Source organism: Cetorhinus maximus, chromosome 24, assembly GCF_964194155.1.
Source record: "Cetorhinus maximus chromosome 24, sCetMax3.hap1.1, whole genome shotgun sequence".
Lineage (NCBI taxonomy): Eukaryota > Metazoa > Chordata > Chondrichthyes > Lamniformes > Cetorhinidae > Cetorhinus > Cetorhinus maximus.
The window spans coordinates 38,049,721-38,077,511 of NC_135902.1; the positions used below are offsets into that span (position 1 = coordinate 38,049,721).

The 27,791-nt window shown below is 42.2% G+C and overlaps 1 protein-coding gene across 1 annotated transcript; it reads left to right on the forward strand.

The window, feature by feature from the left end:
- Positions 1 to 1,780: 1,780 nt before the first annotated feature.
- On the forward strand, positions 1,781 to 19,773 carry tspan10 (tetraspanin 10). Its single transcript, XM_078570612.1, has 3 exons — positions 1,781 to 1,910; positions 13,704 to 14,317; positions 18,482 to 19,773. The coding sequence occupies exons 1-3, from the start codon at positions 1,824 to 1,826 to the stop codon at positions 18,786 to 18,788; spliced, it is 1,008 nt and encodes a 335-aa protein (XP_078426738.1). The 5' UTR covers positions 1,781 to 1,823; the 3' UTR covers positions 18,789 to 19,773.
- Positions 19,774 to 27,791: the final 8,018 nt, after the last annotated feature.

Sequence of the window (27,791 nt, forward strand, 5' to 3'; positions counted from 1 at the left end):
TAAATCAGCTAAAGCCCTAAAAAAGGGGGCGTGTCCTCCTTCAGTTTGACCCTGCTGGACAGCGACACTGGACTTCGGAGACAGCTGCGCTGCCTGGATCCCACCCAGCCTGAGTCAGAAGGTCGGGCAAGACAGGCACGAAGAAATTTAGCGTAGGTAAGTGGGCACGGAGTGACAATCCACGCTGATCGCCACTCTGAGGAAGTTACAGCCCATTGCTTCTTCCACAATCAAGGAAATGTCCCTAACCCCTCTGTAACCATCAATGTGTGCCAACCACGAGGCATGCCAGTACACTGAGCTCTCTGACTAAGCTAGCCTCAACAAATAACGATGATGCACATGAATGAAGTGAAACCAATATAATGTGAAATTTTTATAAGTGAAATTTAATTTTAAAAAACACCCCTGCCATCTTTGTGCTCTCAAGTCTTATGTTAATGGCAATGGAATTGGGCAGGAAAGTTTTGGCCCTTGTTTGTCCAGGAGGCTCTTTCAGAGTCGGCCCGGACCTGCTGCATTGTGAGCTGACAGCAGGGTTCACCAATGAAAAGAATCCCCTGCCGCTGAATCTCACGTGTTTCCCCTGCAGGCCACCAGCACCTTAAATTTTAATTGTAATCGTGTGGGAAATGGGGAAAAGCAAGAGATGGTAAGTGGTGCACAGTTCCAGTTCCACAGCTGGGAATGGCGTGGCATTGACAAAATCCCCCTGTAGGTGTTAAATTGACAAATTATTGTAAACAATTGAGCGATTTATGGAAGATTCAGAGGCCTAACACAGTTAAATACCTATTTTTAAAAACTACATTAGTTTAAATACTGTTCTCCGTGTATATAAAATATACAGTATATATTAAAAGTGTTTCCTTGCCCTGGACTAGTTCCCACAGAACCTACATTCTCATGCTTCAGAATTTGGTTGAGGTAACTTCTGATATTGGCCTCATGTTAGGGAATTATATGAGCGCCAACTTAGACCCTAAGCAGGAATTTCACTCATCCCTGAAACTCCACAATGTGATCTAATGTGTTTCGCTCAGATTATTGCTAACAAACTTTGGGTTGGTGTAGTCTAACATCTGTTCTGATTTAAATGTTCAGTATAACTGAACTAATTCCACCAACCATCCTTCAGTATCATCTCTCAGTTAGATTATTGTACACAGTAAAGCACTTGGCTGTAGTCTCCCACTTGCTCTCCCAGTTGACAATGTTTCTTTCCTAAGCTTAATTTTTTTCTCCTGTACAGTGTTTTTTTTTAACAACAATTCAAGCCAAAGACAATTCCTGGCTTCCATCACTGCCTTCTTCCAGAGAGCAGATACTCTTGTTTCTGCTAATCTTTCTTCAAGTCATTCGTTGCTCGTTGTCATAGATCATATTCTCCAGACAAATATTTGGACATCTTTGGTTGCTATAATTGCATTTCAATGCAAGCACGAAAGAGCCTGTGCAATTTTCCCAGCCTCCTCCTGCCCACACTCCAGCACATTTGAATTGAAACTTCTGTAAATCAAGCAGCTCTTTTGAGAACAGTTTCACGTGTGGAATCATATGTCAGTGAATTGCAGACAAATCATCAATGATCTGCATAGTACATAAGAACAATGAGAGCTGTGGAAAAGCAAGATTGGCTTTCAGTGGAAGAGATTCTGATCTTCCCCTCTAATCGCTTGGCACTGACTCTCACATGATTCGGAAACTCGTGGGTAAAGGTTGAGGATTTTATGTTTTCCCTCTCACTTGCTTGCTGGTGAAGCGACAGCATTGACTTTATGTGAGTACTTTCCATTAACATTGACCACCACTTGAATTGAACCATGGTGGAGCAGAGGATGAAAATGTTCCTGCGTTTACTTTTTATCACGAAGAGAGATGTGGGTGAACTCAGTCCTTTGATATTCAAGGTAAAGGTCATAATGATCCATTCAAGATATCATAATCATAGCTTTAATAAGTAACTTTTTGATAATGATGTGCCCTTTTGCTGTGTGAATCCAGATTATCATTTCTAAGCAAGCATTTTAATTATCATGCTGTTACAATATCCCTTCTGGATTAAAAAGAAAAATTGCTGGGAAAACTGGGTAGGTCAGGCAGCATCTGTGGAGAGGGAAACATAGCTAACTTTTCAGGTCAATAACCTTTCATCGGAACTCCCATCTGGGTCTTTCAATAAATATCATTAAAATAAAGTACGAATAAAAGGAAGTGCACTGTTTACAAAGTTCAAAAAAGTTTGCCATCTAATAAACTTCTGAATAAAAGACATTTACAACAGAGGGTCAGAGGTAAAAGTACAGTCTCATTAGTTTAATATATTCATTCATTTTTTTAATGGTCGCATTTGACTATCTTTGGCTGGACAACTGCATTGTATGATAACATTGTCAGTTCATCCAAATAGCTGGGATTTAATAAGTTCAAGATATCATAATCATAGTTTTAATAAGTAACTTTTTGATAATGATGTGCCCTTTTGCTGTGTGAATCCAGATTATCATTTCCAAGCAAGCATTTTAATTATCATGCAGTTACAATATCCCTTCTGGAATAAAAAGAAAAATTGCTGGAGAAACTGAGTAGGTCAGGCAGCATCTGTGGAGAGGGAAATATATGTTTATCGCTACCCACAATATCAATCTTTAGCCAGGTACAAATGTCGGAGTGAATCTCAATTCACAGCAGAAACCCACACATTTGAAGATTAGCTATGAGAGAGTGTCAAAAGTGTTTTCTCTTATTGTAATGTTCTGAAGAATGGGTAACACCTAGGTCGGTACATTAACTGTACAGTCAGTCCTGAAATGAAGATCTGCCAATGAGCACACTCCAATGAACTGAAAACATCTTAATTGATCCTTATTTCATCTGTTGTTTATCAGAATGAATCGGAAGGTTGTGAGTTCAAGCTCCATTCAAGGACTTGAAGACTTTAGCCAGTGTAATAGTCAGAACATGAGTAAGAGGGTGCTGTGTTGGAGATGCTTTATTTCAAATATAGTGGCAATTAATTGCAAAATTCGCCACCTACCAGCAGTTATTATCTTTCAAAGTAATTTACTGTATATGAAGAAATTTGAGATGTTTCTGAGATTTGCAATAAACTGTTTTCTCTTCCTTCACGATTGCGTGGTTTATCACTAGAGATCATCATTTGTGACTTTGGTTAGGATTGATCTGGTGCTAGGCGGCACGGTGGCACGGTGTTTGGCACTGCTGCCTCACATCTCCAGAGAGCTGGGTTCAATCCTGACCTTGGGTGCCAGTCTGTATGGAGTTTGCACGTTATCCCTGTGTCTGCATGGGCTTCCACCAGGTGCTCTGGTTTCCTCCCACTGTCCAAAGGTGTGCTGGTAAGGTAGGTTGGCTATGGTAAATTGTCCCCCAGTGTGTGTGCCCTGTGATGGACTGGTGTCCTGTCCTGGGTGTGCCATGCCTATATGGAAAGGTTCAGACCTCCTGTGACTCTGAATTGGATGAAGCAGTTCTGGAAAAGTGAGCTAGTGATTGGGTGCTGCAGGATGGACAGAAACCAGATTGGAGAAATTGAAGGGAGTTGCAGGGGAGATGGGCATGTATCTGCGAGAGTGAAAACATGTTTAAGGTGTTGCAATATGCCTTTAAGAGATATCAGCATTTCATCACTAGAAGGGAAATGTGTCATGTGGTCCAGTCTTAGTTTCACTTTTTCTTTGAGCAGAGCACACACACAACTTTGATGTCTTCAAGCTTTATACCTGTGTATAACCGTTCTCATGTGCCTAGTCTTAATAAATGAACCCACAGCATATTTACCCAATCCCTTATGAGTGATTGGTGCCTGGTATCTTGTACAGTAAATATGGTATTATATCATTATAATAACACAACATGGTGATCAGCGGTGGTAAGACAGGTGGCAGCAAGATTAAGTACAGGCATGAAATGGAGAACAGCCTTAGATCATGCTACGTGGCCTGAAATGACCCTTGACAAAGTCACAGCATTGGACAGTGTTGAAAACGCAGCGCCTTGACTGAAGAAAAGCTTTGAAGACACAACGTGCAGCTGGAGCTCAAAAAAAGAGCTGGGAAGAAGACTCATTCCTTGTGGGGAAATTGCAGTGCATAGCCTGTCAGTCCTGTGAGTGGGAAAGAGCATCGAGAGGACCAACACTGGGTTAGCTCAATCAGGAAAGACGTGTAACCAGAGTGTAGGCTGGATCGATAGCAAGCAAGGGAGAGTCAAACAAAAAAAAAGTCATAAAAATGAGAGAAGGTTGCAATTATAATGGGTGGCTTTGGGAGTTGCTGAACAATAAACTGAATAAAAAGGAAAGATGCCATTACTCTGTGGTGTATTCTGGCCACAACACATCTTCATGGGTGGAGCTTCAGAAAAGTGCACGAATGTGATTACAGCGACACTCAGCCCAGGTACTGTAGGAGAAAGAATGTCAAAGGGATATTGTCAAAACGTCCACAAAATTCCCCAGTTTGTATTGGGATGCAGTTGACCTACTATCCAAATTCAAAATGTTTAAACAGCGTACAGATTTCTTGGTTCGGGTGTGTCTGAACCGGACATGCAAGCCATAAAAGTTCACCGAGCAATTGGGAATGAAGGTCTACCACAGTCTGAAACACATCAGGATAATAGCAGAAGAGCTAAAGGATCTCCAAAAGATATGGACTACATTGGAAGGCCAGTTCAGAATCAGGCTAAACTTCCATGTTCATTGACTAGAGTTCATGTAATTTCGACAACAGCTTACAGAATCCATGGACCACATCGTCAGCAATGCAGAGTAAAGGTACATACTGTGATTTTTTCAAATACAGAGCTAGCAGACAGAATTGTTGAGATGGTGATTGCATCCACTCCCGTGGAAGCATTCCAGAAAGATAGACAAGCCCAGAACATATAGCATTGAAGAACCAGTCAAGGATGGACATAAGTATGAAGTTATCCTTGCAGGTCAACAAAGCCTACAGGTCCTAAGCACAACTCCAATTGTTGACACACTCACTAGAACACCCAAACCTAGAAAGATCTGGAAGGTGTGGTCTTCTGCATGAACCAAAGAAATGCCCAGCTTTCCATCAATTCTGAAAGGCATGTGACAGAAAGGGCCATTGGCAGCAGCAGTGCACTGGAGGTGACTGAGAGCAAAGGCTGAGGCAGCTACCAAGAACCATACACTGATCCAAACAGACGATACATAATGGGTATGTTCAAACAACAAGAAAGACCGTTGGGTGCCCCGTCAGAAATATATATATGTGGTAACTGACAAACCAGAAAATGACAATGATTTGCATGACCGAACAAGGAGCAGTGGACATACATTTCATACTGAGAATCTCATGGAAAACATAGATGCTGTCACACCATCCAAAGTTTTTGCCAATACCTGAATTATCTATAATATCTATAACTCAAATATCGGCAATATCAAATAAGAAAGATGGTAACTATACGTTATTGGCCAAGATTGACACAGGGGAAAGTGCCTACATACTACCTCTGCGGATTCTAAAAGACATGTACCCACAGGCATGGAAGGCCATGGTGGAACCCACTACTGTGAAACTTTCAGCGTACAGTGGTTCACTAATTCCATATGCAGGGTCCATGGTCCTGGAGTGCAAGTACAATCAATCCTCTTGGATCTCACAGATGTTCTGCATCACAGAAAGTAAAGGCCCAGTAATTGCAGGTCTACCAGCATGTAGTGACCTCATACTAGTAACAATCCATGGAATCAGTAAGACATCACAAGGCCAATCAACCTTAGAAACTACTCCTATTACGTCAGTTCTTGACCTAACATTGAAATATCAAGAATGCTTGACAAAATTGGCCGTTTCAAAGAAGCTGCAATATTACACTTGCAGGAGAATGCAAGTCTGCCACTTGATCTACTATATAAGAGAAGCATCCACATATAAGTCAAATTGAAGGTTGAATAGAATTAGACAAACTGGAGAAAGACAAAATCTTTAGAAGAGTACAAGGGCACACAGATTGCTGCAGCTCAATCACATGTGTCATAAAGAAGGACAGATTATTGAGTGTATGCCTCGATCCATGTAGTTTTGAAACGTTGTCCTTTCAAATTACCACATTGGAAGAGTTAAATCCGAGATTTGCAGGTGCAAAATTCTTCTCAAAGCTTGATGCCAAGCACAGCTACTGGTCCATACATCTTGCAGAGAAGTCCCAAGAGCTTGCTACATTTCATACCTTGCTCAGGCAATACCATTTTCAATGACTTCCTTTCAGGCTACCTTCTAGCCAGGATCTCTTTCAAACTCACATGGACTGCATTACATGCACTGTGCCAGGATGCATCTGTATCACCAATGACATTGTGCAGCTACAACACTGACATCTACCAAGTAATGTGGAAAATTGCCCAGGTATGTCCTGTCCACAAAAAGGAGGACAAATCCAACCTGGCCAATTACCGTCCCATCAGTCTACTCTTGATCATCAGTAAAGTGATGGAAGGTGTTGTTGACAGTGCTATCAAGCAGCACTTACTCAGCAATAACCTGCTCCCTGACACTCAGTTTGGGTTCCTCCAGGGCCTTTCAGCTCATGACCTCATTATAACCTTAGTCCAAACCTAGACAAAAGAGATAAACTCAAAAGATGAAGTGAGAGTAACTGCTCTTCACATCAAGGTAGCATCAAGGAGCCCTAGCAAAATTTGAATCAATGGGAATCAGGGAAAACTCTTCACTGGTTGGAGTCATACCTAGCACAAAGCAAGATGGTTGTGGTTATTGGTTGTCAATAATCTCCCTCCCAGGACATCACTTCAGGAATTCCTCAGGGTACAGAATTGCCAAGTTTACACTTGGGGCAACAAGTTCACATCCAGGATCCCACAGAAGGTACATGGCAACCAGCTGATTTGACAAGTATTTGTTCAGAATCAAGGAACAAAGGTGCAACAGCGACAAATCAGATCCATTCCAGCTCCGCAACCACCATACAGTCCTATTGCATCTAAGACAAGATCCCGAATGAAACCAGGAACAATATCCAAGAATGACAATCCCACAGATCACTATAAGCAATTAAAGAAACTTCCAGACAAGGTTACCATCACAAGATTTGGGTATACTAGCTGATTACTTTTACGTTTTAGAGACTAATAGGTTCATCGGTTCTATGCACTTGTGTCATGGTAACTAAACATGAACATGTATTGTAAATAGTTATACTGCTTTGGAAGTGGGGAAAGTATCTTTAAAAAAGAAAGGGGAATGTTGTTATCTGCCTTTTAAGGGTTCTAACATGACATCACTAGAAGGGAACTGTGTCATGTGATCCAGTCTTAGTTTCACTTTTGCTTTGAGCAGAGCACACAAACAGCTCTGATGTCTTCAAGCTTTAAACCTATGTATAAATGTTCTAATGTGCCTAGTCTTAATAAATGAACCAACAAAGTGTTTACCCAATCCCTTATGAGCCTTATGTCTGGTACAGTAAATAAGCCCAATAAATATACCTATATATAGCCTAAATATACCATCATAATACCACAACAGAAGGACCGTGGAGTGGAAAGGGGCATTTGAAATGGAGCTATAGTTAGCAAGAATCAAAAATCCAGCCTTGAATATTTGCTTAGGCTGTAATGGTGGTATTCTGGAAAGGAAGGGAAAATGTATCTGAGGAAAGAGACCAGTTACAATCTAACCAAACATGACAACTGGGAAGGGCTGTTTGATGATCAAGAGATTAGTTGAAATGGGGTCAAAGAGCAGGAGGTAGACCTTATCGATGAGAAATGCTGAGTGAAGACTTGGGGGAGATGGAGAAAAACTAGAGAGAGATGAGAGTTCAGTGCTGCTCACATAAATAAAATAGGAAAACACTTTTTTTATGACAATGTGCCTTTTGAAGTAAAATAGCACTGTCTAGATGTGTCTTACTACAATAATTTTTCAGTTTAGAGTTATGCAAATTGCAAATGACCTTTAATCTTATTAAGAGAGCCCATGGAACATGATCCTATGATCTTCCCACAAGGCATCATGTAGAAACAAACTAGTGACTAATACAGAGAATGCTTTGTTGACTGTATGGCATGAACAGCTCAGGCAATTGTATAAAATGATAATGAAACATTATTCTATCCCTGAACATCCTTTAGTTTCAATGTACCAAAAATATTTTTAAAGAAAAATTACCAAAAATGGAGAGAACTATCTCTCACCAATACATCTGCAGAATTTCACAAAATCCATGATGTGACATTTTGCTTTGGCATGAATCAACATTATGTTCACACAACTTTTATCGGTGGCTCAGTGCTGAACAGGATAACTGACAGCTTCATTTCACATTGAACCTGACTTTCTGGTCTTGGAGTCCCTTTCGTTTTATTGATATTATGGAAGGGATCCTAAAACAATTCTTTTTAAATTATTTTAGAAAAAAAAGGACAATTGGCCTTGTGGTATATGGTTGATGTGATAATAAACATGTCACTAAGTATTTCTGAATATGGTGGCTAATTCTCCAAAGTGACAGGCAAGAAACTGGGGCTCAGATTAAACTGCACCACTTTTAAATGCCTTGATGTAAAGGTGTCATAATAGAAATGGTAACAGAATATTTCAAGTTATATAAGCTCTACAGAAAAAACAGAGAAACTGATAGAAGGGAACGCGTTGCCTCAGTGATTATGGATGAATTTACGTCAATGATAAGAAAGGTAAGCAGGCAGTGGAGACTTTATGGGTAACATTAAGAAATAGAAAAGTATTTCAGATGGTAATGTGAGTTATGTAGAGGCTCTGTAGTAGCAACTGTGATGTGGAAGAATGTACAAATGCGGAGATTAGACAAGCATTTAGCAAAGGCAGAGTGGTTTTAATGTGGGATTTTAACTTCTAATTAGATGGATATAAGCAAACAAAACAAAAACAGAATTACCTGGAAAAACTCAGCAGGTCTGGCAGCATCGGTGGAGAAGAAAAGAGTTGACATTTCGAGTCCTCATGACCCTTCAACAGAACTGTTCTGCCAGACCTGCTGAGTTTTTCCAGGTAATTCTGTTTTTGTTTTGGATTTCCAGCATCCGCAGTTTTTTGTTTTTATATAAGCAAACAAGCTCATGACAGAAAAGTAACAAATTTCTTATGCATGTTCTGGACACCTTTCTGCAACAATGTGTCCTAGGACCAACAAGGGGGAAGGCCATGATTGATTTAATGATGAGTAATGAGGCAAATTTATTTCATAGTCTGACAGTGAGTGGTCATTTATTTAATAGATGAGATTGGCCTCAGCTGCAATGCCCAGACAATCTATCAGCCATCTAAAACTCACTGCCTAGGAATGACAGGTGAAAAATGATAACTTTGGTGAATTATGAAAGGACAAGTTTTGCCTGAGAAATTGTAACCCCTCCTTATCTCTGTAACCTCCGCCAGCCCTACAACCATCCAAGATTTCCTACAATTCTAGCCTATTATGTGTCTCAGATTTTCATTAATCTACCCTTGACATGCTTTCAGCCATCTAGGACCTAAGATCTAGAATTTCCTCCCTAAACCTCTCCACCTCTCTCTCTTTCTTTAAGAAGTTCCTTAAAACCTCCTGCTTTGACCAAGCTTTTTGGGCTGCTTCTGCAGCACCTACGTATTGGCCTAGATACAAGATTGGCTAGCTAACAGGAGACAGAGTAGACATGTATGGGTCTTTTACTGGTTGGCAGGATGTATCAAGTGGTGTGCCACAGGGATCAGTGCTGGCACCTCAACTTTTTACTATTTATATAAATGAATTGGGCGAAGGGACCGAAGGGATGGTTGCCAAATTTGCTGATGACACAAAGATAGGTAGGAAAGTAAATTGTGAAGCGTACATAAGGAGGCTACAAAGGGACATAGATAGGTTAAGTGAGGGGGCAAAGATCTGGCAAATGGAGTATAATGTGGGCAAATATGAAATTGTCCATTTTGGCAGGGAGAATAAAAAGACGCATATTATTTAAATAGCAAGAGATTGCAGAGTGCTCTGGATCTGGGTGTGCTAGAGCATGAATCACAAAAGGCTAGTATGCAGGTACAGCAAGTAATTAGGAAAGCTGATAGAATGTTATCATTTATTGCAAGGGGAGTTGAATATAAAAATAGGGAGATTATGTTTCAGCTATACTGAGCACTAGTAAAGCCACATCTGAAGCACTGTGTATAGTATTGGTCTCTTTATTTACAAAGGATGTAAATGCATTAGAAGCAGCTCAGAGAAGGTTTACTAGACCATTACCAGGAATGGGTGGGTTTTCTTATGAGGAAAGGTTGGACAGGCTAGGCTTGTATCGGCTGGAGTTTAGAAGAGTAAGAGGCAACTTGATTGAAACCTTTAAGATCCTGAGGGGTCTTGACATGATGGATGTGGAGGGGATGTTCCCTCTTGTGGGAGAATCTAGAACTAGGGGTCACTGTTGAAAAATAAGGGGTCGCTCATTGAAGACAGAGATGAGGAGAATTAATTTTTCTTAAAAGGTCGTAAGTCTTTCGAGCTTTCTTCTTCAAAAGGCGGTGTAAGCAGAGTCTTTGAATATTTTTAAGGCAAAGCTAGAATAGATTCTTGACAAGCAAGGGGGTGAAAGGTGAAAGGGTATCGGGGGGTAGGCAGGAATGTGGGGTTGAGGTTACAATCAGTTGAGCCATGATCTTGTTGAAGTAGACTCGAGAGGCCCAGTGGCCTACTCCTGCTCCTAATTAATATGTTTCTTTTAATTCATTCATGGGATGTGGGCACCGCTGGCTCGGCCAGCATTTATTGCCCATCCCTAATTGCCCTTTTTTAGAGGGCATTGCTGTGGGTCTGGAATCACATGTAGGCCAGACCAGGGAAGGATGACAGATTCCCTTCCCTAAACGATATTAGTGAACCAGGTGTGTTTTTGCAACAATCAGTAATGGTTTCATGGTCATCATTAGACTTTTAATTCCAGATTTTTATTGAATTCAAATTCCACCACCTGCCATGGTGGGATTGAAACCCAGGAACCCAGAGCATTACCCTGGGTCTCTGCATTACTATCCCAGTGACAATACCACAATTCCATCACCCCCCCCCCACCCCATATGCCTCTTTCTTTTACACTGTCCTGAAATGAGATTAACTCCTTCCAGACATTGGCACATGACAAGGTAATGGACTCCACCAATATCCCAGCTGTTAGGCACACATCTTAGAAGCAGCCATGCTGGACCACATTATGTGTCTCCTGATCTGGCAATATTCTTTTTTTCAATGGTAAGATCCCTAAGATCATCGTCCAGTTGTTCTGCAGCTAGGAGCTGAAATGTCTATGCTCAACTACACTAGGCTCTACTTCCAAATTTGTATCCTTTGCCTTCCTTGGGGTGCTCTGAGATCATGAAAGGTGCAGTATTTATTTTTCTCTTTCTTCTTTTTGCTATTTCTCACTGTATGTCAATTCCTCATCTATACTATCCATATTCTCCTACATGGGAGTCTGTGGGCAGCTGCATGCTGGTGAGATGTTTAATGAGTCTTTTTGGTGAGTGTAGCTGTTGTCAGAGGCAGATGGGGCAGCAAGGTTTTGCTCCTCAGGTAACCCCGCCCCGCCCCCCCCCCCCCCCCAACTGGATCCTGGCTTGTTAGAGAAGAAACCAATGACCAATGCTATTAACTTTTGTCTAACCCCCACAAAGCCTGTATGGAAACTACCTTAAGTCCACACAACCTGATATATCTAAGTATACCCAAATGCTGGAAAGTTTGTGGCTGCTCTGGTAGACTCCATCAAACTTCTGGACTAGGAGTGTGTCCACTAGATCAGCTCTGGATTTTCTATGTCCTTTTTTACTTGTATATATTGACTTTAATGAGGAAGTAACAACACAAGTCCCACAACACTCAAGAAACTTGACACCATCCAGGACAAAGCGGCCCGCTTGACTGGCACCCCATCCACAAACATTCACTCCCTCCAACACCGACGCACAGTAGCAGCAGTGTGTGCACCATCTACAAGATACGCTGCAGGAATTCACCAAGGTTTCTTCAACAGCAGCTTCCAAATCCATGACCACTATCATCTAGAAGGACAAGGCCAGCAGATAGATGGGAAAACCACCGCCTGCAAGTTCCCCTCCAAGTCACTCACCATCCTGACTTGGAAATATATCACCGTTCCCTCACTGTCACTGGGTCAAAATCCTGGAACTCCCTTCCTAACTGCACTGTGGGTGTACCTACACCACATGGGCTGCAGCGGCTCAAGAAGGCAGCTCACCACTCAAGGGCAATTAGGGATGGGCAATAAATGCTGGTCTAGCCAGCGATGCCCACATTCAGTGAATTGATTAGAAAAAAAAGCAAAATGGCACTGAAAGAAGCTTGTATTTGTTTTAGGCAATTTGCTTGAAGTATCTGATAATTTCAGTTTGTTTGATTTGAAAAGGAAGGAACAATTTGATAAAGTGATTTTGTGATGGTTTCTCATTTTCGACTCATGGCTATTCCTATTTTAGAGCATTTCCATTTGATCAGCCGAATGTTTGAGTCAATGTTAGCTTTAAAAGAAAAAATATTTTTGTCTTGCATTCACTTGAATATGATGTCCTACACGTGTGGTCTATGCACATCGCTATATATAACTTCTTAATTTATTGCCGCTGTTGACAGGTATTCACAGTAAAATCAATATGGGCACCGTTCAATATAATCTTAACACAATATTCAACCATGTCCTTAATCAGAACTTTTCACTTTTTATGACAGACAATTGAGATTGCATTTTGCTCTCGCCCTACATCTTGATAAATGCAGGGCCATTAGAGAAAAAGGTTGCTGGCGGATAAACAAAAACAAAAACAAAATACGCATGCATCCTTTTTACATATTAATAATACCAAATTAATGTTGCACGAATTCCTTTTGTTATTCCTAAATTCAATCTATCCAATTCTTTAAAGTGCCACCCAGCGGCCCTGACCTGCCACTATGATGGGCTGTGAACGGAATGAAATGAAGTGAGGCAATGTATATGTGAGTGTGTTGAATTGAAATAGTGTGAGTGAAAATAAGTTTCAGAATGACAGCAAGTTTACGATTAGCGGATGTGTACGGCACTATTGTGTCCAGGCGAGAGACAGTATGTATACGTGACCGAGTAACTAGAGTGCCTGGATGAACAATTGGACAAGTGTTTGTACGGCAGAGGTGTATTGTGTGCCGCAGTGTTTGATCTATGAGAATATGTTTGGCAGAGTGTATGTGTGGAGACACGACTCTGAATGCATGTATGAGTGGCAGTTCGTGAAGATGTGAGAATCAAGTGGAAGGTTCGGTGCGTGAGAGGAGAAATTCAATTTCCTACACTCAGTGAGCAGAACAAAGTGGGATGTGCCTTGTTATTTAGTGCGCGTTTCTAAAGGTACACTTAGAAATAAGTTTACATGTTATATAAAGCCTATTTTTGTTGAGTTCGTTATTTAGTACTGAAATGATCAGCTTTTGGGCAGGAGCGCCTGGTTAACCCCAGGTACTGAATGGACTGCACTCCTTGTGGCGCCGTGCGGTCACAGCTCCACTGCTCTCCGACGTTCTCCAGTGACAGAAACACATCTAAATATCTGATCTCTAGTGATTCTAGTCTCTCACTGACCCCTTCTTGTTCTTTTCCCCCCTCCACCCCGTCTCCACCCCAACAGGAAGATGTGCTGAGCAATGGTGACATGGTGCAGGAGACGTGCGGTCGCTGTCCCCAGGCGGGCGGTGCTGAAACGGAGAGCGATTTGCGGTCGGAGCCTAACGGCCAACAAGTGATTTGTGAGCAACACCCTCAGCACCGTGAAGTCAACAAAGTCAACGGTTGCATCAAGTACATAATGTTCCTGTTCAATTTCATGTTTACAATCCTCGGCTATTTGATGCTTGGGATCGGGGTTTGGGGACTCTTAGATAAGGAATCTCTGGACTTGGACAAGATCAACAATCTGAGTACAGACCCCATGCTGGTGTTTGTGGTTGTGGGACTGGTTGTTGGCACCATGTCTTTCTCTGGATGCCTGGGGGCCCTGAGGGAGAACCAATGCTTGCTGAAATTCTTCACCGCCGGTATCCTGATATTGGTGACGGCCGAGATAATGGGTGGGATCATGGCCTATGCCCTGAGGGACAGAATAGAACAGTACCTGCAGAATGGGATGATTCTGGGTGTCAAGAGGTATCAGGACGATCCGGACCTCCGGTTCATCATGAACGAGATCCAACGAGGATTTAAGTGCTGTGGAGTCGAGTCCTACCAGGACTGGCAGCTAAACCTGTGAGTAGATAAGAGCAGTATTTATTTACAACACTTTCTGTCCCGTTTTAGAAACTGGGTTTAGCCAGGACATCAAAATAACCGGGTCTCCATTCTTCAAAACCGTTTGGTGCAAAGTTGCATGTCCAATGAAAGCTGTCTTTTCCTTGACTTTTTATTAGGGGTAGCTATTAATTCAAGCAACCTTTCCACCACACCAATTGGCTTCTGGTCCACTCGAAGTCTCGCTTGTCTGAATCTCACTAAAAGTGAGGATGACCGGTGAGGAGGTCCTGCGGATTCCAACAAGTTGAATCAAACAACTCCCATCGGTATTTAAAAGACCCTCTGTGCTTGGCTATAAGACACACACATAATTTTAACACATTTATTTCAACAGTCTTTTACCTGAAACTACCAATTTGACTTTCTAGCTTTTAAAGTCCATTTTGCTGTTACCTTTCACATCTAAACACCAGCCAAGCATTTTCACATTTTTTGTTTTTATTCATTCAAGGGATGTGGGCTTCGCTGGCTGGGCCAGCATTTATTACCCATCCCTAGTTGCACCTTCTCAAGGGAAACCAGGGATGGGTAATAAATGTTGGCCCAGCCAGCGAAGCCCACATCCCGTGAATGAATGAAAAATAGACGGACGAATTCCTTGGAAGAGGATACATGTCCTGGCGGGAGAGTCCATGGCTGTGTTTGTCCGTATGGAATCTTAGAAAGTTCATTTGTTTTCTGACTGAGGAGGGAGTTCCCTGGGGTTTAGTTATGCACAGTGCTTCGACAGGAATGTCAAGGTTCACCATCAACTGTTAATTTTGTTATGCTTCACCGCACCCCCGCCCCCAGGTGTTTTCTTACCCATGGTTTAGTTAAATGAAAGCTCACCGGCATAAAGGATACCCTTTTTTTGAAAGTCAAATCTTGATATTATTCATCTATTCCCAAACACAGTGGGGATTTTGAACAATGACGGTTGTTTAAGGCAAGCTGTTACAATATGTTTATTCAGTTCTCTGTACTGACACCTAGAATTATTTAGTACTTTGTCTGTTTCATGGGAACTTATATCCTCTCGAACCTGTTCCATCATTCAATGAGATCGTGGCTGATCTGTGACTGAACCCCATATACCTACCTTTTCCCTCTATCTTTAATGCCTTTAGTTAACAAAAAAAATCTATCTCTGATTTAAAATTAGCAATTGTCATTTATGGAAAAGACTGCCAAACTGCTACCTATCACCTTTTGCTTGCAGAAGTGTTTCCAGATTGCACTCCTGAAAGGTCTGGCTCTAATTTTTGGTCTATTACCTCCAGTGCTAGACTCCACAATCAGCAGAAATCATTTCTCTCTATCTACCTTATCAGTTCCCCTTAACATCTTGAAAACTTCAATCAAAGCACCCTTAACCTTCTAAATTCCAAAGATTACAATTCTGGTGTGTGTAATTTTTTCTTGTAATTTAACCTTGAGGTCCAAATATCATTCTGGTAAAATTACACTGCACTTCCTCTAAGGTCTTTCTTAAGGTGTGGTGCCCAAGAGTGCTCATAATGCTGCAAGTATGGTCTGAGCAAGGCTTTGTATAGCTGTAGCATAACTTCTACTTTTTTGTATTCTAGTCCTTGGGATATAAAGGTCAACATTTCATTAACCCTTTTGCTTAATTTCCCTACCTTATCATGACATTTCAATGATCTATGTATATGGACCCCTAACTCTCTTTGGGCCTCCACCATTTCAAGCTGTTCACTATTTAGAAACTATTCTGTCCTATCATTTCCAGGTCCAAAGTAGATGACATCACAACTGCCTAAGTCGAAATACATTTGCCACAATTTTGTCCATTCACTTAACTGATTAATATCTCTTTATAATTTGATGCTTCCATCCACATTTCTTACAATTCCACCTATCTTTGTGTCATCAGAAAACTTAGATATCTGGCTTTCTATTACATCATCTAAGTTGTTAATAAACATGGGGGATAGTTGAGGTCTAACACAGATACTTGCAGGACACCACTAACCACATCCTTCAATTTGAGTACTTGTCCATTTTTCCTACTCTTTATCCCACTATGCCTCAAAACTGAGCTTTAGTCCATCAACACATTTGAGCTCTGTGCCCTCCCTTTGTATTATTTTGTCATCATCATCCTCAAGTTCTGTATTTGGCCATTCCCATCATACAGGATGTGAAGTACACAGCAGCTGCTTCCTCCTAGTGAGGAATGAGAAATTGATGGAGAAATTATCCCAAATTGTAATTCTCATTCATTACAGAAACTTGTGTGAAACATCTATTCATAACTATAGACATCAGATCAGCGTAGATACAAAGCAGAAATCCTGATAGTACTCACACTGACCTTTTGGCCAGAATAAACAAAAAGAGGGACTGGTATTGGTTAAAGAGAGCAGTACTGACAGAGATTTGGCAGGAGAGTGGTAACTGTGTTGTACAGAGCTAAAGCGAGTGAGAGAAGTTAGAATAAAATCAGCAGGGAGAGGTTGATAAATGTTCTGCATATTTATCTGTAGGACACATTCAGACCATTGTTAAATCAGTCTTCTGTAATTCACCGTGTGATACACACAACATACTTGTCAGCTGTTCCATAATGGTAAAGTGAATGTCCTAAGTTTCTGATTTGGTGTCAGCAAGAAAAAACGTCAAAGGAATAGCAAAAAAAAATTTCCATCAGTCTGAATAAAATGTAGTATTTATAAAATCATTGTTTCTTATTTTGCCCTAGTTTTACTATTTGTATAATCATGTGGGAGGAAGGCTGCTTGAAATGGTTCGTGAAGTTCAGAATTAAAGTTTCTTTTTTGAGTAAACGTGTGACCCCTTACCTAAAACTCTTAAAGGAACATAGAAACATTGGACTTAGGTGGAGCAGTAGGCCACTCGGCCCTTCGAACCTGCTCCATCTTTCAATAAGATCATGGCTGATCTGATTGTGGTCTCAACTCCACTTTCCTGTCTGCACCCCCTGCCGACTCCCCCACCCACCACACCCCTCCTCCTCACAACCCAATTATCCTTGACTCTCTTGTGTACCAAAGATTTATCCAACATCTAACTCAGCCTTGAAGAAGTTCAATGAGACAGCCTCCAATGCTATCTGGGAAAGAGAATTCCACAGACTAACCACCCTCTGAAAGAAAGAAATTCTCCTCATCTCTGTCTTAAAAGGGAGACCTCTTACCTTTAAACTGTGCCCCCTAGTTCTAGTTTCCCTACTAGAGGGAACCAGGGGCGCAATTTTACAGTCCCATCATGGCAGGGGCAGGGCTGTAAAATGCAGCGAGCTGTTCAAAAGTCCATGGACTGGGACCAGAAAATCCCGCTGGCAGGAGGGGTCATAAAATTCCACCCCAGGTTTCCACCCTATAAAGTCCCCTCAGGATCTTTTATATTTTAATAAGATTAATAAGATCTTGCAGGACAACTTTCTGTTTACATGATTCTATAATGAAACTGTTGGTGCCATTCTTTATTTTTGTCTTTGAGTTTGTGCTTGATACATGCTGCAGGCTTAATTTCATATGAAATAAAATTCATAATTACTTATGTATATTTAAAATATTGGCTTGCCAGTTTTTTCTGTAGGCATATCCAAATTCCATGAACAGAATTAGACATTTGTGCTAACTATATAGTACATACATTCATATAGCTTACTATTTAAAATGTACAAGTTGATTTGAAACTGATAGTGTCACACCATGTCAAAAAGCTCAAAAACATATTTTCTACAAGTTATAACTTAATGTCACACTGGGAAAGGTTCTCACTTCTATCTGATGGCTGTATGTAGGATTCAATTTGGTGGCTACTGCTCATATCTATAGCTTTAGTCATGATGGCTTGTCATTTTTCCTAACCAATAGTCAGTGGAATATTTCAGAAGAGTAGACAGTTTCATTGACACTGCGTGTCTCATATCATAGCAAGTTTTCTTCCTGATAGTGTATAGCATAGAGCTTTGACAGTGGTTATGGAATACCTTGACTCATGAATCCTCATGTACTTCTTCATTGAGAGAGGAGAGGAATTGTGGAGGCAAATAGTCTTGTGTAGAAATTGGAAAAGAATGCAAATAGTGTATGTTTTTCTCAGTTAAAATGTGTTTCTAAGCTGCTTGATTTACATTTTCTTTTGCAGGTATTTTAACTGCAGCTCACCGGGTGTCCATGCTTGTGGAGCCCCAGCTTCATGTTGCATCAATCCTCAAGAAAATGGCATGGTTATGAACTCCCAGTGTGGATTTGGCACTTTACATATGGAAGAAGTGACAGCCCAGAATTATATTTACCTCCGCGGGTGTATCTCACGCCTCATTAGCTGGCTTACTAGTAACGTAGGTTCAATTAGTACATTTGGTGTCATTCTCATGGTTATTCAAGTGCTTGGGCTCATTTTTGCAACAAAGATACTGAGTGACATTGAACTGATCAAGGCCCATTGGTAGTAGAGTGAAAAACAAGGCATTCTTGCAATACCTTAAACTTCCAACAATGGATGGGAGGTACCTGTTGAGTGAATTACTTTTTAAAAAATTCATTCATGGGATGTGGGCTTTGCTGGCTGGGCCAGCATTTATTACCCATACCTAGTTGCCCTTGAGAAGGTGGCGGTGAGCTGCCTTCTTGAACCGCTGCAGTCCATGTGGCGTGGTGTGGAACAGTTCCATATTTTTGTTGGCATCCAAGTCTGACATAACCCACACAGGAAATGGAGTTTTAAATAAATTCAGGCTCACTTTGTTGCCCTTTACTGAATTTGACTCTGAAACCTATCCTCAGCTTTTCTGTGATTTCATTACTTATGCAATTAAGGATTGTTATGAATGGAATACGGAGGTTACATGTACTCAGAGGATTTAGGTATGTACAAACCAAGAGTGATTGCATGCATTACATGTCTCCCAACCATTTTGTATCTTGCATATACAGCATAGTTTTAACTTCATCTTTTTTCTCAACAGATACAAACTGTATCACAGCACTTAGACTACACAGATAGGCAGAGAATCTGAGATCCAAAATTACAGATTTATTATAATATTGTGCTGCCTATGTCCAGTGGGAATATTATCTATTAATAAAGGTTCTACCTACCACCACAACTCAACACATAGGTAATATTTAGACGACTAACTTGTTTATGAAGGCTGTTCCGTTAGCATAATGTTTTAACAGCTGCTTGTGTGGGTGAGATGAAGACAGTGTGAGTTAAATGTAAAAACAGAAACTCCTGGAAAGGCTCAGCAAGTCAAGCAGCATCTGTGCAGAGGGAAACAGAGATCTATTGAGTATTTCCAACACCTTCTGTTTTCATTTCAGATTTCCAACATGCATAGAGCTTGCTTCTGCGGCTGAAGAGTGTGTTCTAATAACCGAAGTACATGTCATTTGACTGTACATATCTGCTGAAACTCCACTAATCAGATTAAAAATCAAGACTATCTGATGACATTTATCAAGTTGTCTTGCATGGGTTTGACAATCCATGTCAAGATGCGTACAATTTCAACAGAATTATGCTAACAGCAGGAACACACAAAACAGTAGCTACCATATCCTTTGGGGTGGGGAGTACATTAGCAAAAATGAGTGGTTGATATTTTCTAAAGCAACCATTGACTATAATCATAATCAAAGTCTGGGTAAAAATTATATCAATTTATTTTTTGTTTATCACATTTGTCTGGGTATCTGTATGAAGTAATGAATTTAAAATTAGGAGGGAGAGAGGGAAAATAGAAAGGAGAAGGAAGCTAAGAGGGAAGAAAGAGGAAGGATAAGAAAGCAAGAATGAAAGAGAGAAAAGGGGAAAAAAGTAGAAAAAGTGAAAAAGAAAGAGGAAATGAGAGAGAGAGAGAGAGAAAGAAAGAAGGGAAGAGAAAGCAGAACTGATAAGATACAAAGCCGTGGAAAACGTCCTGATTATCACAGGTGAAAGAAAACTGGAATCTATTCTGAACAGCTATTGAGATAATTTCTTATTTAAGATTTTCCAAGAGCTTGTCAAAATTTTACATACCACTCCCCTCATATCTCAGTGAATTTATTCGCGAGTGGGGATTGGGGCAGTAAAAATTTTACCATAAGATTGCCCCTGTGTTAGGGAGGAGGAGAAAAATTGACCTGGATTTCCGCTCCTAGTATTCAGCAGTAATAGCTAGAAGTAGTGTATGGACAGCGGGCGAGGGTGGGGGGGACTGGGCTCAGGCATGATGTTCCCTGTAGAATAATGCTGACTGTCAAGACTCACAAATAATTAATGACCATTTGCCTGAGGCTCAGGAAACTACGGACCTCCAACGCAGGAGAGAGTCAGCCTGACAGGGGGGCATGGAGAGAACTGGCGAGTGGAAGATTTGAAAAACAAGTTTACATAAAATTAAAAATGGTACATTGGTTTTTGCACAAAATATCTTGAGAAGAAAACACAGTGGAGCAGATATACAATATAATATGGATATGGTGAAAGTTGTAAAACAATATTGGACCTGATTTTAACATACTCAAAACCTACTTGCACAGACTCAAAATCAGGCCCAATAATTCGACATTGCCTTTCTGCATTATGAATTTAGATGAGCCATACCCCCTACTTTATCCATAATTACCTTGTGAAATGTCAGCCCTGGGCAGCTCCATTTCAGAAAAATAAACTACTTTCACAGTTCTCACCATCTTTGCTCCTGGACAGTGAGGTGTTAGTCCAAGGATTTGCAGCTTGCATTTTAAAAAGCGAGTCTGACCATTTTTAATTGGTTTTAACTTTGATTGGTTTACTCGCAATGCCAGTCATCTGCCAAGAGCAATGAACCCTGCCTTGTGGTAATAGTGGCCCATGTAAATCTGATTATTCCCAGATTTTGTCCTGCAGTGCTGAACCCTGGAGGTTGCAGGGTCAGTGGGAACAGGTCTGATAAACACCCACGCCAGTCATGTGCCCTTCTCCAGCTGTTTCGCCTCTGGCTGTTCTCTGCATCCTGAAAATCTGGATACATCCCCACAATCAGGAGGAGCTGCCCAGTTTCTCCCCCCAAGAGATCCCAGCTGCTGCCCTTTCAACACTGTGCGTAAGACAGGAAGAGCTTTTGAATAAAGACCAACCTGTTCTTTGGAAATACCCCACACCCCGCCACCCTGCCACTGCACTGTGGGTTGCCTCATCTCTCTCAGCATTCTGGTCACTAGTATCGAAACAGGTTCCCTCTAAACTGAGGAAATGGGAAGTCCTGGTGTAGGATGTGCCCAGCCTCACATGGTCTCATTCACACCGTAAAGAAGACAAGAAAGAAGTTACATTTATATAGCACCTTTCACAACTACAGGATGTCCTAAACTGCTTCACAGCAAATGAAGTATTCCTGAAGTGAAGTTATTGGTGCAGTGCAGGAAATATTAGCAGCCAAGGATTGTCAGCCAATTTGCATAATATCAGCAGTACAATAAATGACCAGATAAATGAGAGATAAAAATTGGTCAGGACATTGGAAGCACTCCCCTTTTCCTCCAGTCTTGCCTTAGTGCAGACAGCGATTCCTGGAACCTCAGCAGTCAACAGAGATCCAGCCTAATATGCTCTGTCTTTTTCTGATATCTTTTATCAGACTTCTGCTGGAGTTACAACACAACCTTCAAGAACCTTCAGGATCTGGTGATTAATAGCATTGCATTGACTCAGCAACATTAAGCAATGCATTCTGCCAGCAATGAAAACATTGCAATATAAAACAATGCAGAAAATTCTGCCTCATAAATAAAAGATTGTTTTTGTAATATAGTGAATGGAAAGTCTTGTAGTAAAGAGGCACTTAACAAAGTGATGACAATAGTCTGCTGACAGGGGAGGGGACGCTGTGTTTGTTGGTGGCATCATGCTAGAGGTGACGGAAATGACAGGCAATGATCCTTTGAATGTGGAGGTTGGTGGAGTTGAAAGTGAGGACAAGGGGAACCTTATCGTGGTTCTGAGCAGGAGGGAAAGGGGTGAGAGCAGAAGTGCAGGAAATGGGTCGGACACGGTTGAGGGCCCTGTCAACCACAGTGGGGGGAATCCTCGGTTGAGGCAAAAGGAGGACACCGGAAGCACCATTGTGGAAGGTAGCATCATCAGAACAGATGCGACCGAGAGACAGAGAAACTGGGAGAATGGAGTCTCTACAGGATGTGAGGAGGTGAGGAGGTGTAGTCAAGGTAGCTGGGGGAGTTGGTGGGCTTGTAATGAATATTAGGACACAGGCTAACCCCAGAAATGGAGACAGTGAAGTCAAGGAAGGGAAGGGAAGTTTCAGAGATGGACCATGTGAAGGTGAGAGAAGGGTGGAAATTGGAAGCAAAATTGACGAATTTTTCCAGTTCCGGATGAGAGCAGGAAGCGGCACTGATACAGTCAATTGTTGTACCGGAAAAAAATGTTTGTGGGCGGGGGTCTGAGTAGGACTGGAACATAGAATGTTCCACATACCCCACAAAAAGACAGGTATAACTAAGACCCATGTGGGTGCCCATAGCCACATCTTTTATTTGGAGGAAGTGAGACAAGTTAGAGGAGAAGTTGTTCAATGAGAGAACAGGTTCAGCCAGGCATGGGAGGGTGGTGGTGGAGGGGGACTGTTTGGGCCTCTGTTCAAGGAAGAAGCGGAGAGCCCCCAGACTGTCCTGTTGGGGATTGAAGGTGGAGGAATTGGACTTCCATAGTGAAGAGGAGGCTGTTAGGGCCAGGAAACTGGAAAATGTTGAAATTACATAGGGCGTCAGAAGAATCATGAATAGTGAATTGAAATGTTTGACAAAGAATTGTGAGTAAATGATCAGAGATAAGTAGAAATCTGCAGTGGGTGTTAAAGATCCCATGGTACAGTTTCAAAGAGGGGAAGAGGACCTCCCTCCAGTTTATTGCCAATCATTATCCCTCAACCAAAATCACTTATGTTACAACGTGCAGTTATGATATTTCAAACATTTGGAAAACTGATGTAAAGGACACAATTTTAAACACTGGACTGAGTTTAAAGACTGTTCTCAAAATGGCTCCAAGCTACCAGACAGATTTGTGGATCAGACTGTGGTTACCTTCCAGGAGGACAAAGAAAATCTTTATTTTGTTTATGACACACTGTGGTCTCGTCTAGGACATAGCGAAGAGCAGAATCTTCTGGTCCCGCCAGCAGCGAGAATCGTGGTGGACGTGGCATTTAATTTGGCAGGAAGCAAAAAAATCTGTTTCCCGATGGCGGGATAAACTGTTTGAATTCTGTCCTCCTGACTTTCAAGGTGGATTAAAGGTGGATCGAACTTCCTGATGAATATTGTCGGGAATCCATTTGCATGCATTAGCATCTCATGCGTGCTCATTAAAAGACCACCTCACCGGAATGAAGTTTGCCTTCCGAATTAAGTTCCCCACCTGTGAGAATTTAGGACATTCTGCTTTACACCTTTATATAAGTAGCATGTGCCTGGCAAGTTTTACTTTTTCCATGACTTTGAGATCAGTAAATGCTGCTTTCACCTTCTTGGTGACCTTGCGTAAGTTCATGCATATTGAGTGCTGGTAGCAAAAGCTGCTCCAAGGCTGGACATGGTAGGTAGACGAATGCTGGAGGGTGGATTGGGGGGTAGGGTGGATGGAAGGCAGGCTAAGTGGTGGGGTGGGGTGGGGGGGTGGCGGTGGTAAAATTGTCTGGGGAAGGGGAGGATTGATTGTCTGCGGAAGGTGGGCAGAGTGTCCGGGGAAGAGTGGGGAGTGCCTTAAAGCCTTAAAGGGTGGGGTTGGTGGTGTTGATGGTGGGACCCTAGGAGGTGAACTCAGAGTACTGGTAATAGGAGGAAATAGTCACAGCCAGAGGAGGGAGAGGGATGCTGTAGGGAGGAAGGTCCAGGGTGAGAGTTTGGTAGGTGAGGGCCTCATGGGGGGGGGCCAATCACGGAGGCGGACTAGATAGGTGGCTTGGATAACAGGAGGGACTAGGATCAGGGTGGGCATGGGGGTCGGTTCTGAGGCGGGGGAGGGCATGTGGAGGTGGATCGTGATAAGGTCCAGGGTGATGGGAGTGACAGAGTGGGGAGGAACAATGATATTGGGTGGGTCTAGGGTGATGAGGAGAAGTTGGTGGGTGACAGGGGGTGGTTAGAAGGTGGTGGAGCGAGTTCGGAAGGTGATGCACATGATTTTTCAAATCTGACCTTGACCAGTCAGTGAGATCCCTCGAAGTGAAAGGAAAGTCTTCTCGGGTGGGTGGAGTTCAAGGCCAACACAAGTGGCCAACTAAAAGGAGATCCTAATAATTATGAAGCAACTGATGTCGACCGTGCTCAGTCGTGTTCTCTCCCTGGTGAAGCCCATATGGCATCAGGTTTGTTCCCAACTCATGGGTCTCATAACATCAAGATCCCAGCAAAACTTGGAGCTGCCGTTCATTCTGTGCCAATTGTCATCAGCTGCTGTCAGAGGCAGGGATACAGCGAGGGAGGGAGGTCAATGCCTCCAAGGGGCACGGCTGGTGGAGGGCAGCCAATTCACAACTCCAAACCTCCATTCTCCCGGGTGAATGGTCATGGCCGACAAGGACTCATGTAGTTTGACTTTCTGTACTGCCATGGCAATGGCCTTTCTGTGGAGTCTCGAGAGTAGTAGAGGCAAGCGGAATAGTGTCAGAGGGAGACTTCTTGCACATGGCTGTCATCACCCTGGTCACAGAGCAACGTCTTCATGCACAGTCATGTATGGATGGGGGGAACACCCATCTCTGATCTTCCAGGGAATCCTTCACGTGGAAGAGATGGGGTGAGGATCCATGTCTAGATGGAGACCAGGCAAAGGGTTTAGCACTGGCCAGCTGGCTTTGAGATGGAGGCTAACCCATAAAGAACATGCTCACCAAATTTATCACTTCAATTCTTTCACTCATCCATTGAGGCGTCGATGATGCAGGCTCCAGCCAACCCAGCCATGTTAGTGGCTCTCATCCAGATGAGGAGAAGGATGGCCCATCGCTGGTTGGCACAGGGCCAGGAGGAGTAAGGGCCTGAGCAGCAAGAGGCAGCAGGGCCTCTAGAAGGTCAAGATGCTGGCAAATAAAATAACTGCAACACCAAGGATTGGCCTCACCATGGGTGTATAGCCAGTGGTGCTCTTCTGTAAAAATGAGCAAAAGTCAATGCCGGAGGAATCCTGAGATGTGCTCATATCTGCCAGCTTCTCCAGTACAAGCTGCAGCTGCAAGGACTCTGGAGGAGTAATGCGGAGCTCCTGGCCTGCAGTGAGTGAATGCCTGCCTGGCTATCATTTAAATATGGCGTCAGGAACTTCAAACTCATGAGGTAACAGCCGGGTGGGTGACTTCCTGCCCACCCTGCCACGAGATTCACTGTGCTCCTTGGGACTGAAAAGCAGAATATTGCACGTGTTCAGCCATCCCACCAGCCAGCAGGAATCACTCCAACTTTTCCGCCCACTACAGTACAGAAGCCAAAAGTTCCACGCCTACAGAACAGAAGTAGGAAACCTTCTCGCCTCCATGAAAACCCAATTCCACCTACTAAGCTCACCTGTTCAAGCAGCCTCCGGCAATTTGACTGTGGAAGCCTTTGCAGCTGCGGAGACACTTCTGCCACATCCAAACCTTCGCCTTAGACAACGCAACACCTTGACTTCAAAAATATGAGGCCTGCACCGAATACAGACTGAGTTAATTCAGTTTTGTGAATATTGTTTTGACCTTCCTCTGTAACCAGTCATTGTGGGTGTATGTGTTCGTAATTTTATCTTTTCTTAAGTGACTTGCAGAGAAATAGAGTGAAATGAATTAACCTTTTACTTTTTAAGCTGCTGTTATTATAAATTCAATTCTACACTCCAGATGTAAGATATAGACACCCACATACAAATACATTGTTTTTAGGTGACTTTGGGGAAACACCTTTTAATGTATCTGCGACACTTAACAGATTATCCATCATGGGCAATAACGAATGGGCAATGAATGTTGGCCTTGCCAACAACATCCACATCTCATCAAAGAAGGAATAGATAAATAAACAAGTCCCTAGCTTACTAGGGATGGGACTGTGAACTCCCAACCTCTATGGCACTAGTCCAGTGTTATCACCATTACCTTATCATACCTCTTTGGCCAAATTTACACTTAACAAAGGACCACAGGTGAACAAAACTGTGGGCAAACATTCAGTTCAGGAGGGAGTGACTTGGAGCAGGAGACAATCAGGAGGTAGGGGTGTTAGTGGCAGAGATCAGGGTGAAAGTTGCAATCAGTGAGGGTGTTGAATATGGTGATTCAGAAGAGGAGGTCAGAAGTGGGCAGTATTGGTTTGAATATGGAGTTAGGCAGAGCATTCCAGCACATTCTGGACCCTCATACAGGGCCCAAATGTCTAAATATTGGCCTATAGCAATATGGCATGCAGTGCACTTCTGGATAGTAATGAATGTATGTCTCCTGCCCACGTACTGGAGGATTAGGAGGCCATTTGGCCTCTGAAAATAGGCGTTGTGTGGTTAAATTGGTTAGTCTCAGTGTTACTTGATGGAACTTGACATGGAATGTATTGTGCATTGTAAATGTGACAATTTATTGTACAGGAGCAATTTTTTGTGAATTTTGTGCTGATGCAAACAATGCATTTGGCCACCTAACACTACTTCATTTATAACAATTGATTTCTAAGTTGTCCAATTTCTGTGTCATTGCTTGAATATGTTTTGTAAAGTAAGGAATACTGTAGTGCATAAGTATTGCCTTTTGGAAGTGGAACTGAAGAAAAGAGCACTCTCAGACTATATGTGATCAATCTCTCAGGATTTTGACAGCCCACCAATATTATGCCTGGTCCAAGTCATGCTGTTTTCCTTTTCTGGATTTATTATTATTTGGAATATTTGAATTATCAGGCCCACAAAGTGCTTGTAACACCCATGAGTAATGCATGATTCACTTTTTATGCTATGATACCTTTCAGATTATTAGCAAGTCAATCAACAATGGAAGGCTACCATTCCAACAAGATGCAGGGGCATAAAGTTCAACTGGTGCCATCCAGGGCTTAAACTTGTGAACATGTAAAAATGATGGACAGCAAGAGTTTAACTGACTCATCAAGGCAGACTCAGACTCATGATGGTGGAGCATCATGTCTCAACATTTCCTCCAGCCACCACCAAATAATCCCCCAGGAGAGGCAAGAAAAAAAAAATGGAAAAAAAAAACATGGTCCATGAAGGAAGGATACACTGGTCTTCAAGGGAGTGCAACCAAAGTTCACCAGACTAATCCGAGGGATGGCAGGACTGTCCTATGAGGAAAGATTGAGGAGACTGAGCCTGTATTCTCTGGGGTTTAGGAGAATGAGGGGTGACCTCATTGAAGTGTACAAAATTATTACAGGACTCGACAGAGTAGATGCAGGAAGGATGTTCCTGCTGGTGGAGGGGGGTG

Bases quoted from the DNA above. Each gene is read 5' to 3' on its own strand.
- tspan10 (XM_078570612.1), top strand. From the start codon at position 1,824: ATGGTGGAGCAGAGGATGAAAATGTTCCTGCGTTTACTTTTTATCACG. The intron at 1,911-13,703 runs GTAAAGGTCATA...CCACCCCAACAG, and splicing joins TCAGTCCTTTGATATTCAAG to GAAGATGTGCTGAGCAATGG. The intron at 14,318-18,481 runs GTGAGTAGATAA...TTTCTTTTGCAG, and splicing joins CAGGACTGGCAGCTAAACCT to GTATTTTAACTGCAGCTCAC.